Source organism: Ostrea edulis, chromosome 7, assembly GCF_947568905.1.
Source record: "Ostrea edulis chromosome 7, xbOstEdul1.1, whole genome shotgun sequence".
Classification (NCBI taxonomy): domain Eukaryota; kingdom Metazoa; phylum Mollusca; class Bivalvia; order Ostreida; family Ostreidae; genus Ostrea; species Ostrea edulis.
The window spans coordinates 42924074-42939069 of record NC_079170.1 but is presented as its reverse complement, the minus strand read 5'-3'; the positions used below and the strand labels follow the sequence as shown (position 1 = coordinate 42939069).

General features: G+C 36.5%; 1 protein-coding gene across 1 annotated transcript; it reads right to left on the bottom strand.

Annotated features, from left to right (window-relative positions):
- Positions 1–305: 305 nt before the first annotated feature.
- On the bottom strand, positions 306–7756 carry LOC125655572 (universal stress protein in QAH/OAS sulfhydrylase 3'region-like). Its single transcript, XM_056144502.1, has 4 exons — positions 7562–7756; positions 5075–5155; positions 2884–2987; positions 306–796 (listed from the first exon to the last, which is right to left on the bottom strand). Exons 1-4 carry the CDS (start codon positions 7635–7637, stop codon positions 572–574), a joined length of 486 nt encoding a protein of 161 aa, XP_056000477.1. The 5' UTR covers positions 7638–7756; the 3' UTR covers positions 306–571.
- Between the last annotated feature and the right edge of the window lie 7240 nt (positions 7757–14996).

Below are 14996 nucleotides of genomic sequence, written 5' to 3'. Positions count from 1 at the left end.
GTTTTGTTTGAGGGTTTGGTGGTCGCCCACTCGGGTTTTCTCCAGGAACTCCAGTTCATTTACTCCCATACTATTGACCCCTCCCCCTCACATCAAAACTTCTATTAATATGCTCTCGGGTTTTAATGGGTTGTCCTGGCTCTTACCATATCAAATCAAGAAGTACTTTAACACACCTGACTTAGACTTATCGTGTTTATTACATGCAATGTTGACTTCGGTAATCCATGTTCAACGAAATGATCATGATTAAAGTGCACAGTGTATCAGGTATCAGGTGTGTAGTATTTTTAAGTAAACAGTCATACATTAGAAATTTATTTACTGTGGAGCAAATACAAATGACTTGTTGAAATCTTACACAATCATTACAGCTATACAAATCAACGTGTCTCTACAGATTACATATCCTGAAAAATATATAATATTTAATATTACATTATAATTGTCCACCAAAGATAACGAAACATAATGCTGAGATTTATGAAATACTTAACCAACATTTAATTGTAGTTCAGACTAAATCACTTTAATGCTGAAAAACTGTTTCAGGGTGAACGAATGACGTCATTCAGTGACGATGACCGTGTTTGTCATGGTGATTCTTGTGACGACATACGACGACAGGCACGTGGGAATGGTGGACGATGTAATCACTGACGCTACCCATAAACGTTCTACGCAGCTTTCCGTGACCCCTTGTTCCACAAATTACGACGTCAGCACCTTGTGCATGTGCTTCATGGACCACCGCTTCGCCAGGTTTCCCCACGACAGATTTGACTTCACCAGTCATCTGTAAACAAGAGTCAACTACATCAATGTTATCATATATAAAGTGTATTCTGATACATGTATAAAGAATAATATGTTTTACGGACCGTGTTTGAGGGCGAAGCAAAAAAGTTTTGGCATTAGTATCTATATCGAAAACAGGACAAAAATAAACCGAAGTTAGCACGAGGACAGAGCTGTATCAAAGCATCCTAATTTTGGACATTTGATCCGCCTATATATTGAACGCGGGAAATATAACGCAATCGATGTAAACAGTACATTGTGACGTCATATTCAGCGTCGTTATTTAGCAAATTTACAAACATAGCGTTTGAACCACAACAAAAAACATGGTTAATCGTGGAGTGATTATATATGATTAAGAAAATAAGATTTACATGCTTTTACGGATTTTATGTAACATCTCAGAACGACGTGAACTAGGGTAGACGAGATTCAAAATGGAGGAATACATGTCCACGCGCTAGTATTCGAATCGACGCCATTAGGTACCAAACTTTTCAAGTTCCATAGGTATGGTTTAATTTTTCATTATTTTCCTATATTTTCCATTTAAACATGTATATACGTGTTACCTATAGGGAGAGCTCCGCTCTCACGGCCCGGCTTCGCCCTCTAATAACAATGGTACGTTAGGTAACTGGATTTCATATTAGTTTTGGAAATAAAAGAATTTTACGTGTAGTAACAAGTACATGTAAACAGACTTCCGGTATTGCTCGTGTGGTTTCATATTTCTAAGGCTACCGTTAACAGGATATGAAGTGTGACCCACTCTCAATCTGGACAATGACTTTCCATCAGGAAGGATGACGTGACGTTTACACCCCCCCCCCCCCCTCGTACTCGTGACCAGTGTGTAACTTAACACTAAAAGACCTGTAGTCTGTAACTTACATGAAATAAGACTAATGTGTACTAAAGTCAGAACTTACACCAGACGAGACTAGCTTGGCCTGTATACTAATTTGTACAGTTAATACTTACACCGGATGAGGTTAGCTTGGCCTGTATACTAATTTGTATAGTTAATACTTACACCGGATGAGGCTAGCTTGGCCTGTATACTAATTTGTAGAGTTAATACTTACACCGGATGAGGTTAGCTTGGCCTGTATACTAATTTGTATACATGTAGTTAATATTTACACCGGATGAGGCTAGCTTGGCCTGTATACTAATTTGTAGAGTTAATACTTACACCGGATGAGGTTAGCTTGGCCTGTATACTAATTTGTATAGTTAATACTTACACCGGATGAGGCTAGCTTGGCCTGTGTACTAATTTGTACAGTTAATACTTACACCGGATGAGGTTAGCTTGGCCTGTATACTAAATTGTATAGTTAATACTTACACCGGATGAGGCTAGCTTGGCCTGTATACTAATTTGTATAGTTAATACTTACACCGGATGAGTCTAGCTTAGCCTGTATACTAATTTGTATAGTTAATACTTACACCGGATGAAGTTAGCTTGGCCTGTGTACTAATTTGTATAGTTAATACTTACACCGGATGAGGTTAGCTTGGCCTGTATACTAAATTGTATAGTTAATACTTACACCGGATGAGGCTAGCTTGGCCTGTATACTAATTTGTATAGTTAATACTTACACCGGATGAGTCTAGCTTAGCCTGTATACTAATTTGTATAGTTAATACTTACACCGGATGAAGTTAGCTTGGCCTGTATACTAATTTGTATAGTTAATACTTACACCGGATGAGGTTAGCTTGGCCTGTATACTAATTTGTATAGTTAATACTTACACCGGATGAGGTTAGCTTGGCCTGTATACTAATTTGTATAGTTAATACTTACACTGGATGAAGTTAGCTTGGCCTGTATACTAATTTGTATAGTTAATACTTACACCGGATGAGGCTAGCTTGGCCTGTATACTAATTTGTATAGTTAATACTTACACCGGATGAAGTTAGCTTGGCCTGTATACTAATTTGTATAGTTAATACTTACACCGGATGAGGTTAGCTTGGCCTGTATACTAATTTGTATAGTTAATACTTACACCAGATGAAGTTAGCTTGGCCTGTATACTAATTTGTATAGTTAATACTTACACCGGATGAGGTTAGCTTGGCCTGCAGTTTATCTGTTATGACTTTGTTGACCTTCACCTCCTCTTCCAGAACGTTCCCCAGAGCTTTGACATCTGACCCTAAAGCTGTTCAAAAACATGTGTACATAGTAAACGAAGACATACAAAATATAAACTACATGTGTAATGCAAATATTTAATGTTCGGTATAAAGAGAATTAATGCTTGGTTTATCAGAATCAATGCTTGGTTAATTAAAATCAATGCTCGGTTTATCAAAATCCATGCTCGGTTTATCAGAGTCCATGCTCGGTTTATCAGAATCAATGCTCGGTTGATTAGAGTCAATGCTCGGTTGATTAGAATCAATGCTCGGTTGATTAGAATCAATGCTCGGTTTATCAGAGTCAATGCTCGGTTTATCAGAGTCAATGCTCGGTTTATCAGAATCAATGCTCGGTTTATCAGAGTCAATACTCGGTTTATCAGAATTAAGGCTCGGTATATCAGAATCAAGGCTCGGTATATCAGGATTAATGCTCGGTTTATCAGAGTCAATGCTCGGTTTATCAGAATCAAGGCTCGGTATATCAGGATTAATGCTCGGTTTATCAGAGTCAATGCTCGGTTGATTAGAATCAATGCTCGGTTGATCAGAATCAATGCTCGGTTTATTAGAATCAATGCTCGGTTTATCAGAATCAATGCTCGGTTGATTAGAGTCAATGCTCGGTTTATTAAAATCAATGCTCGGTTTATCAGAGTCAATGCTCGGTTTATCAGAGTCAATGCTCGGTTTATCAGAGTCAATGCTCGGTTTATGAGAATTAATGCTCAGTTTATCAGAGTCAATGTTCGGTTTATCAGGGTCAATGTTCGGTTCATCAGATCAAGGCTCGGTTTATCAGAGTCAATGTTCGGTTTATCAGAATCAATGTTCGGTTCATCAGAATCAAGGCTCGGTATATCAGGATTAATGCTGTGTACGTGTACTAGAATCAATGTCCAATTTTTAAAATCAATTCCCCGAAATAAAAAAAAAGAATCGGGACAAGATTCATGACTTTCAAGTATGATGCTGCCTATAGTCTGCATCTTTAAAACTTAGTAGAGATTCCCTGCAAATACGTAGATGCGACAATTTGTCAACAGTTGTCTTTCATATGAAATGCAGTGCAGACAAATGTCGTATCATAATTTTTTAATTTACAGGGTGGGTGTAAATACAAAGCTTACAATACAAAGCTAGATGGTGAGGTTGAGAGTCTCGAATATTCCTCTCATTCAACAACATGGCGATGAACTTACTCGAACGAGTGTTATACACATAAAACTATTACACTGAAATATCGATCTGCAAACTCCGAATTCTAAACCGTTGCCTATATGACATGCTCTGTGTGTAATGGCATTTCTGTAAACACCGATGAGAAACTCTCCACGGAAGGTCACAAGATTTGCATAATCTTTACCAAGCAAATATCCACAGACCTGTGACAAAGAGGCTGTAACCTTTATTTTTGTTAACAATGGACGGGTGGTATTCAATGCATTAACTACATGTATATTATACATTCCGAAAATATTATTCTTCTCCCTTCCTGTGTTGGTTTTTGCCATACGTTAAATCGTATACATGTATGTGCACCTGCATGATTAAATAATATATACATGCATGGGTAGAATATATATACCTGTATGAGCAAATTATATATAGTTGTATGATTAAGGGGCGAGATCAAAAGATTGATGTCGGATGAAAATCTAAATTCAAATAGTTAGGGTGGGGGGATAAAATCCCAGTAAGTTTCTGTCATCCGACATCGATTACGCTTTAGTGGAAAAAGGAAAACGACTGTTAAAAACCACATAATAGTATTACATTTTAATGTACACTTTTATTTGTGAACAGTAGTATGTGTTTACCTGTTCATCGATTAGTTTCAACATTCATCATATCTAGTTTTAAAGGGGGAGAGGTGAAAACTGTGAGTTTGGTTTTTTTGTCAGACATTAAACTTTTGATCTCACCCCTAAATTATGTGTACCTGCATGATTAAATCATATATGTACCTGCATGATAAAATTACATATATCTGCATGATTGAATTATATATACCTGCATGATTAAATTATTTGTACCTGCATGATTAAATTATTTGTACCTGCATGATTAAATTATATATGTACCTGCATGATTGAATTATACGTACCTGCATGTGCAACACTTTTGGCTTCAAAACTGTGAACAATTGTGAGATAATCTCCATCTGCCTTGAAGTTCTCCATATACCCTACACACAAAACAAAATGTGTTTGTGAAATACTGAAGCTCCATTATGGTGGCAAAGTCACTCTGGTACCAATATGTACCAATAGAATTGTAATTAGGAATATACATGATAAATATGAAAGCCCTGAAATGTTATGGCCAAGATTAAAGATTTTGCGGACAGACAGCAAGATAGTCGGATAATCAACAAGAGGCCCAAGGGCCACATCGCTCACCTGAGTCACCTTGGCTCATATTTAAAGATTTTTCCTATATATTTGTATGCAGAACTTTGATCCCCCTTGTGACCCCATCCTACCCCTGGGGGCCATGATTTTAACAAACTGATATCTGAAATATGTCAGAAAGCTTTCATGTAAATCTCAGCTTTTCTGGCTCAGTGGTTCTTGAGAAGATTTTTCCTAGATATTTATCTGTAAAACGTTGATCCCTATTGTGGCCCCAACATACCCCCAGGGGCCATGATTTGAACAAACTTGAATATGCATTATGTCAGGAAGCTTTCATGCAAATTTCTGCTTTTCTGGCTCAGTTGTTCTTGAGAAGAAGATTTTTAAAGATTTATCCTATATATTTGTATGTAAAACTTTGATCCCCTATTGTGGCCCCATCCAACCCCCCGGGGCCATGATTTGAACAAACTTGAATCTGCACTATGTCAGGAAACTGTCGTGTAAATTTCAGCTTTTTTTAAATGACCCTACTCTATTTTTACCTTTTCTTGATTATCTTCCCTTGGAAGGTGGCCTGGTCCTTTATTTGAACAATTTAGAATTCCCTTTACCTAAGGATGCTTTGTGCCAACTTTGGTTGAAATTGGTCCAGTGGGTTTTAAGCAGAAGTAAAAAATATTAAAAGTTTACATACGGACAGACAGACGGACGGACGCCGGACTACGGGTGATCAGAAAAGTTCACTTGAGCTTTCAGCTCAGGTGAGCTAAAAACTCCGATTACAGGGGCATAAAGAGCTAAAGAATTTCAAAAAGTATACACCATTAATGAAATCAATTCCGGACCTGGATATGTGACGCCACACACTATACTGGCACTATCTATCATAAATATGTGATGGGGTTTTTTACATGCAAATTTCAAAATGATTATTTTTTTCTTAATTTCTCTTGGTAGGAGACGATTGGAAAGGTGTCCAGAATCTCGTAAAATGATACCTGGGTTCAGTCCGATCATATAACGAAATATTTATACAGGTACACTGTAGTCACCGTGTTTACACTTCAAAGCAATCACTGTGCAAAGTATTAAAACGGTTACTGAGCGAATCCAAAGTGGCCCTTCACAACCGCGAGGATCAAAACCAGTTACCCCACACATGGGATAAGGGAGTAACCTAAGGCGGGAGATTGTCCTCTGAATGACTAAGTAGACACTGTGCAGTGTGCATGGAATCTGCATGCAGCTAAAGAGTGCACGGTACAAGCCCGTACAACATGCAATATGACAAGCACTACTGTTCTACATTTGTACAACGAATGAGGAAGTATTATAAAATAAAATCTTATGTATAAATAACATATTTAACTACTTATCGCTATATGTATTAAACAAACATTGATTCGGAGTTGAACAAATAGTTCTGAGTACCTGTCTGAGTACAATGTGCATGTACACTTGTAGAATGATGATTCATCATGAATATTATCACAGCAGTTTAAATCTATCAAAGATAGCATCCTGTTAATTATACATTTAGAAAACATCACTTGAACCTTATTATGTTAATGGAACCTTTATATGTTAATGGGACAATCTGAACCATTATCTTAAATACCAAGCCTATCATTTTCCTGCAGGCTTAATAAATTTCACTCGATGTGCAATTTTACTCCGATCGTATTTACAAAATTCCCCGAGTGCAATATAGACTGGCATCATATCAACATTTATAGGCCGTATATTTACTTTAAACATAAAACCCCAGAAAATCTCTCTCTCTCTCTCTCTCTCTCTCTCTCTCTCTCTCTCTCTCTCTCTCTCTCCTAATACACTTTGAAGTTGAATAATTGAATTACAGATGAATTATTTGAGACCACTCTAAATATAAATCTGTCGGCGTGTACCAGCCTATATGGGTCCAAATATTATATCTACATACCTACGTTGACAGGTCAAACCTTTTGCTGACCACAACTACGTAACTGATACCTGTATACAGGTACGAGTTCAGCCGGTAGTCAGCAATGCCACAGATAATTCAAAGTGTATGCATTATGATATACTCTTATAAGCATTCTAAACCCACTATATCTTAGTGAATGAAAAGGAGATGACAACACGATGTAATATAAGACGCACATGTTGGTATACCACGCCGCGGGCAGCCCGGCCCCGCAGTTTGTGTACACATGAAAGTATTCTGAAAAAGAAAGTTGTGTTCAGATACGTACAGTTAAAAGCGTAATCGGCATATTCACTTCCGTCCATGGCCAGAACCACGCGGCGTTTTGGAGTACCTGCAGCCATTGCTTATCGACTCCGCTTGTTTTCTCCGTTCTGAGGTTTTCCTTCTGATCCGACTGATGTAAATAATGGTGTCCTGTGAGGCGTGAAATCAATACTCAGTACGAGTTATCGTTCTTTACCTTATGAACAAACTGCTAAGATAGCTTAAATAACATAAGGAAGTGGGGGATGTCAATCGATAGAATATTTCAATACCAATAGATGCCAAGGCATATTCAAGTACATATAATTCTATGAAAATATATCATAAATACATGTTATCTTTGATAAATCTGCCCACAAGATCATTAAATTCTTTCTCTTCTGAGGCGAGTAGCCAGAGTGGGTATTTTTCCCAATAAATCGAAACATTTCTTTTCTTTGGTTATCATATTAGCCGAGTTGCAACGAAGTTGAACTCGGCTATTGGTTTGGTGATGCGGGCGGGCGGGCGGGCGGGCGGGCGTCAACAATTGGTTTCCGGATGATTACTCGAAAAGTTTACAATCTTTTTTCATATGTTATCAAAACATGTATTTCATTTTCTAAGGTATTAGATTTGCATTTAGTGCATATCGTTTCTAGGGATGTTTTGAAACCTGCCCATTTCGATTTTTAACCCGTGAGAAGAAATTCTTAATTTACACACTGATCTTCTGTGATCTAAATTTCTGACTACAGATAAATAATTTCCATAACACCAGGTTTTGTTTGAATTTCACATACATGTATGCATGTGCTTAATTTGCCTTCAGTATAGTTTTATAAACTTGTATATACCACTGAACTTTTCACATGATATTCCATTCTTGTTTTATTACGCACCAATAACAAACAAGTTGGTCGCTGATATTGTATTCAACATATTGCATAATTTATTCATAAATGCAAACCATGAATATTATTTCGAGTCAGAAAAAGATTTTTAGTACATTAATATGCATCCTTGAGCAAAAGAAATTCTATTGACAAATCATCTATGTGCATGAAATCGATTTAGCACTAGGTACGAAATGAAATATTTCGGGTAACATTCTTTGTGCTCACGGGCACGTATCAGGGGACTGTCCTCCCCTCTTTCTTTCTTTTTTTTTTCACAGTGTACCTCTTTCGTTATTTTTTAAATGTAAAATCCGGGTGTTTTTTTTAATATATAAAGTCCGTTTTTTCTACATGTAAAGTCCGCTATTTTTACTTGGAAAGTCCTTTATATTTACATGTAAAGTTCGTTATTTTTACATATAAAGTCCGTTATTTCTACATGTAAAGTCCGCTAATTTTACATGCAAAACACGATTTGTTGACCCTCCCAATTTTTCTTTCCAAAATATAGTTAGCATGAATTATATTCGGAAAATAAACTTAAACCGACGAATTAAACCTAGTATGTACTTTAGGATCACAACTCTCATTCCAATTTCTTTTAATTTATTTGGTTGTCCAGACAATTTGAAATAAATTTTGGCTGTCCCCTAAAACGATGAACACATTTACCCCTATTACATTGTATAATTTCTGCATCTAACTTTATTATCTCTCCGCCTTTCTGGAATTAATGCATCGCGACTGATTGGGGGGGATTGGGGGGTCGGTTCCATTGTCGAAATCATTTGTTACAAGTAGTCCAGCTGGTAACAATAGAATGAATTAATGATATACTTTCGAAGTGTTCTCTGTTTCATGTGTGTGTATGTAGCGACTTTTTTGTTTTCTTGTCAATAATTTTCAGATAGTTGATTGAATTCTGAAGTCAACATGTCTACCGGTCAACATATTTACCCCCCCCCCTCCCCTCCTCCCAAGAAATCAGAATTGCAGTTGTTTGATTTGCAGAAAATTCGAAATCCAAGGTTCACTTAGAAAATATATAAGTAAAGTTAAACCGGATGCTATGGGGGAAAAGTCAGCTTATGCATGCATAAATTCACCGCGGACTTATCAATTAAAATTTCACATCAAATATACGCTATACTTCCTTCCTCATGCTTTAATAATGTTCTTCATGTAGACGTTACACGGCTCATTTTTTCCTTAGCAGCATCAACTGTTGACAAGATCTGCCATTTTAATGAAAGCACTGAAACCCGATATACTTAAAACTCTCAAATGCCTTAAAATTGATCAAAACATTATTTTTGTGATATTGCACCCAGAGAAGGAAATTAATCATTAATTTTTGGCTTTATTAATTCTTTATTTTTGTTTATTTTATTTCATTTAGATTATTTTTACCCATTTTCCCCTTCTTTAAACTTTTAGGTATTTCGGATCTTTAGTGCGTTTCTGATTTGTTAGGAATTTGAAGCGAGTGGATAGTTCTTTATCTGAATCAGAGTTAGAAGCCTTTCTATATTTATGGTATCACAGAGTTCGGACCCAAAACGGGCTTAGCCCCTGTAGATTTGACGGAAAAGACCGAACAATTTTTCGATTGTACAGTACCTGGACCTTGATGAGGCTCTTTATCTAACAAGGTAGCGCGTGACCGTTCGCTCAAGGAGAGGGGTCAGTTTGCGCATGCACAAGTACATGTTTATCGAAATCAACAATTGAAAAAAAAGGTGCTTTATGGTTTGTGAAAAACAGGTCTTAGTGTTGATTAATGTTATTGAGTCCAATCCATTCCTCGCATACATAGTTACACGGCAACAAATTCACCTAAGTAACGCCCAATAAAAGAAAGTAATATATGATATACTGTTGTTCATATTTGAAAATATATGTCATTTGTGAAGTTGCACTAATATAAGCTTTAGAAATGTAAAACGACATTCAAGTCTGTGTGCATCAATATTTTGTTGCCAGAATTTATATCATTGGAACGTCTCGATATTAGTGAACAATTTTCTACGGGACGTAAAACAAACACTATATCGTTGGATTAAGGTAGTTTGTTGCCAGATTTATATCATTGAAACTCAAAAGTTATTATCTAGATCTGACGGTGCCCCTGTTGAATTTGAACTCAAAGGCCCAGAGCTGCGTTCAAGATCGTAGCGGCTCTCCGAGGGGCTAGGTATGGTGATTGATTTCTGGCAGTTTACACTTTATCGTCTTTTTGTTATTTCGAAGCGAAAAGACAACAAAACGATATTTAACGACTTTTCGTCCCAAAATAAAGAAAAGACGACACATTGTAAAATGACATAAATCAGCCACCATACCTAGCCCTAGGCTAGCCGCCACGATCTTGAACGCAGCACAGCAGATCAAATACAAGGATGACTCCAAACTCTGAGGTTAAAGGTCAAAGCTACACATGTACAACAATGTCATATCCAGTAGGCTTACATGTGTATATTACAACAACCATAGCAATGGTTTAAACACATCTTTACTTTAACCTAGAATGCTAAGTATAAATCAAACTCTAATAATATGCAGAAATGCATTCATAAAATGTTAATTTCAACATAGGAATTTGTTACTTACAATCTCACTTCTCTATACAATCATGTACCTTATTGTACTGTACGGAGAACAAGATTACCAAAATGGTGGAAAATTAACACAGAACATCTGCAGAGAACAAACCAAGACAACAAACCAAGACTGACAAAGTAAACATGTCAGTGCAATTAAGATTTCAGAAAATACTAGTTTCATTGCGATGGACATGCATTAATGAAACACGTACCTGTTAAGATTACTATTAATATAATAATGTTTCAAAAATGAAATACAAATAAAACCAGTTTCTCGCCACCAGGTGTTTGATTTGTCCTCTCACATGTACAGATGTTGGATGATGATACCTTTGGTGTTGCAGTTTGCTATTGTTTACAGAATGTAAAATGTTGATTTTTTAGATATCAAAGTAATAGTTATTGTATATTTATTTCGGTGTATTTTAATTTATTTGGACGAAGGGCGGTGACGAGTGCAAAGCACGAGTCTCCGCCCTTCGTCCAAATAAATCAAGATACACCGAAATAAATATTCAATAACTTACTTGTATCATGACCAATTAGAAATATAATATCAGTCATGTGACTAGGGTTATTGCATGATTTTTATAATTACTCCAATGAAAAGTAAAGTTTTTGTCAGGTGATCGCTTGGGTATTGTCCTCTTCCCGACATGCATGCTCATCGCGCACTTATCGCCCGATAGTGGGTGAGAGCGGATGTGGAGAATGTGTCTGATCAGAGCACCTCAACTATGCTCATTGGTGATATACAAGATTTGGGTGTACAGTGTTTATTCAATGATGACCATGAGGATTTTCTCACAAGCATGTGATGATCACACATTTCGTGAAATAAACTGGCACTTGAAGATGATAAATGGATATCGACACGGCCGCGAGCCTAGATCTCGTGAATTCTAATATGAACTTCACCATGTGTTGAAATTGTCAGGTGGTGTTCAATAATTTATTTACACAGCACAGTTTTAAAAAATATCCAAATGATGGTTCCGCCCACTGGTGTATCTCCAGTTACTTTTTATAAAAGGAAAAATACCACAGCCATGATACAAATAATTTTACAGATCTGGTTTATGAAAACAGCAGGCAACTCTTTTATTCTAGTTGCAAGAATGTGGCAGATTTTTTTTATTCTGACGTTTTCGGGATAGGGCTGCAATCCATAGGATCTTCGTAAAGGTGCAAATCAATTTTATAAATAACCTGTATTAAACTCAATTTATTTGTCTCCAATGTAGTTTACACTACAAGGAGTACAAACTTTGCGCTTGGGATTTCTAATAAAGTTTTTTTTTAAAGGTTGTTCGATCCTCATGTGATGTCATAGGTTTTTACAAAATTTTATTTAATTAAATTTTGCGCATGATTGAAATATATCTTTCAGATAAATTTTATTCACTGAATAAAATAAAAAAAACTGGTAAACTTTTGATACTGAAAAAGTGTTTATTTTCCATAGATAATCAATTATTTATAATTTTAAAAAATGTTGTCAAGGGCAATAACTCCTATGCTGGAATTTCCTCTACTGCATATCTATGAGACAATGATTTCCCTAATATCCACAATTAATTTTATATATCTATCAGTTATCAGATTTCTTAAACTGTTGACATTTAAAATTCAACAAGTTTTTATTAATTTTCATCATTCTTTTTAACGAAAATGTGTGATTTTTTATGTTGATGTATACATGTACTTCTGTTTTTCTATGTCTGACATCTTTAAAAGGGTGGCAACATACACATTTTCTTTGGTTATTGATTAGATCAAACTATATTGAATGGAAATTAATATAGTTTTTCCACTTTTAACCATTAATATTGATAAGTCACATGAGGATCGACCCATGCTTGTTATCGCGAGATCTCCCCCTGGGAGAAGGCTCACTCTAGAGCAAGAGAACCCCCGCGGACGTCTCACTCTAGAGACAGACTTCCCTGTGGGAAGACCTACTCTATCACTAGTTGTAGAGTCAGACTTCCCCTATAGCAGGATTTCCCCCTTCATTTATTCCTGATAAACTACTACATGTATATACTTTATGGAGATTGTTTAGATACCAAGACCTTTTTCAACAGGGCATTAAATGATTTTGCTTAAGTTGTTCATCAAACTCAAGAGAAGAAAATGGTGAATAAAACACTTTGGAATTGATAAGTCATTTTGTTTGAACCATAAACCTTGAACTTTGACCCACACAATACCTATGCCTTGGTTAGTTTTAGAAGTTTGGAAAGTGAAATGAAGAAATTTCGAATTTATGTTTCTTCTCATCTGCGTACAAATATCGATTATGCTTTTAAACTTGTACATCTGTACGTAGGTAGGTAGGTACATGTAGGTAGGTAGGTTATTTCCTGTCCGATAAACTAAAATTTATTTCATAGTTTGTGCAGAATGGGGATGAAAGCGGGTGTCCCTCTAGAGCGAGACTTCAAGATGGTGTTAGGGCTCTAGAGTGAGTCTTTTCCCTGGGGGTAAGGTTTATTCTAGAGCAAGTCAGCTGGGGGAAGGCTCACTCTAGAGCGAGACTACCGGGGGGAAGGCTCACTCTAGAGCCAGGGGGGACGACGATGGTATCAGAGACATGCAGCACTTCATACATCACGGCCCGGCAGTAAGGAAGCTTGACTTGGTCGGCCATAGTCACGGATTTGTTTATCCCAGCATTTTCCTGCAGTTCTTTGCGCATGCGTACACCTACATCTGGTTTGTGCATGAGGAACAAGATGTAACGATATAATTCATTAAGTGCAGGTGTACTGGAAAAGTACAATACCTAGCCCATTATCAGGAGGTCTCTATCTGAAAAACAGAATTATGAACATCACTAAAATTCAAATGTACATGTAATCAGGAGCCTAGTATATACATACATGTACATGTATGTCACAGGCACTCGACGTTTTAAATATATACAATTTAAAAATCGGTCTACTTGTAAACAAACTATTTACAAGGTATATCACACCGCTTGCAATTTCGGCTAAAAGCTTAAGTTCTACTTAACATGACAATTCCACCCCTACCGTCTAGCAGCAATTCGGCCAATGTCTTAATATCTATCGCTTTGTCATGATGAACTGAAATAAAATCCATTTATTGGCTATAAACAACCGTCAAATATTGTGTCCCATGGTCATCCCAACCCCATCATTGTTTGATTGTTCAAATGTCATTAATATGCTTGAGATTCCAAACCTTAAATAATGCAAGTATATTCTTATTGCACGTGACACAACGCACTTAACACCAGATTGCTCGTCGTTCTCCCTATTGCCCCTCAACGAAAAAACAAAAACCCTCAAAAATCTTATTTCACACTTAACGGACACCATCAATCATCTCCCAAACATGATTTGGCTACTGCATGTAACAGGAGTTTTGTGAACTAGGGTTTTTAACAGGGATAGAACGTCGTTGTTCGACCCCCATTTTGGGCCCCTTGGTGAAAATGAAATTTCTGAAACTTTATTGCACATCTACTGGACACCACCAACCATCTTTCAAAAGAGTATTTTGTTACTGCTTAAAATGAAAGAGGAGTTTGAAAAAGAAGAAAGTGAGATAGACGGAGAGACAGGGGGACGGACGGACCAACGTAACAGCAATATTCCCGAACTTTCTTTAGAAAGTGTGGGTATATAAGAACTAGACCAGTGGAAACAGTAGCTTAAAATTGTACTAGATCCGATCTTAACATCACCAGGCCTAAACTCGTTTATCAGAATTATGAGAATGCATGCATTTCTAGAGAGAAAAATCCGAGATGATTTTCTGTATAAAACAGATAAATGATAATAATAACATTTATATAGCGCCTGATATAAAACAAATTATCATAAGGAACTTATAACAAATTTAATTTATCATATGTCAGAATCTAAAAACCTGATATATAAAAATGAGTTTCAGGCGCGGTTTTTTGTTGTTGTTGTTGAAAATT

Bases quoted from the DNA above. Each gene is read 5' to 3' on its own strand.
- LOC125655572 (XM_056144502.1), bottom strand. From the start codon at position 7,637: ATGGCTGCAGGTACTCCAAAACGCCGCGTGGTTCTGGCCATGGACGGA. The intron at 2,988-5,074 runs GTACGTATAATT...GTTTTTGAACAG, and splicing joins CAAAAGTGTTGCACATGCAG to CTTTAGGGTCAGATGTCAAA. The intron at 797-2,883 runs GTAAGTATTAAC...TCTTGTTTACAG, and splicing joins CCAAGCTAACCTCATCCGGT to ATGACTGGTGAAGTCAAATC.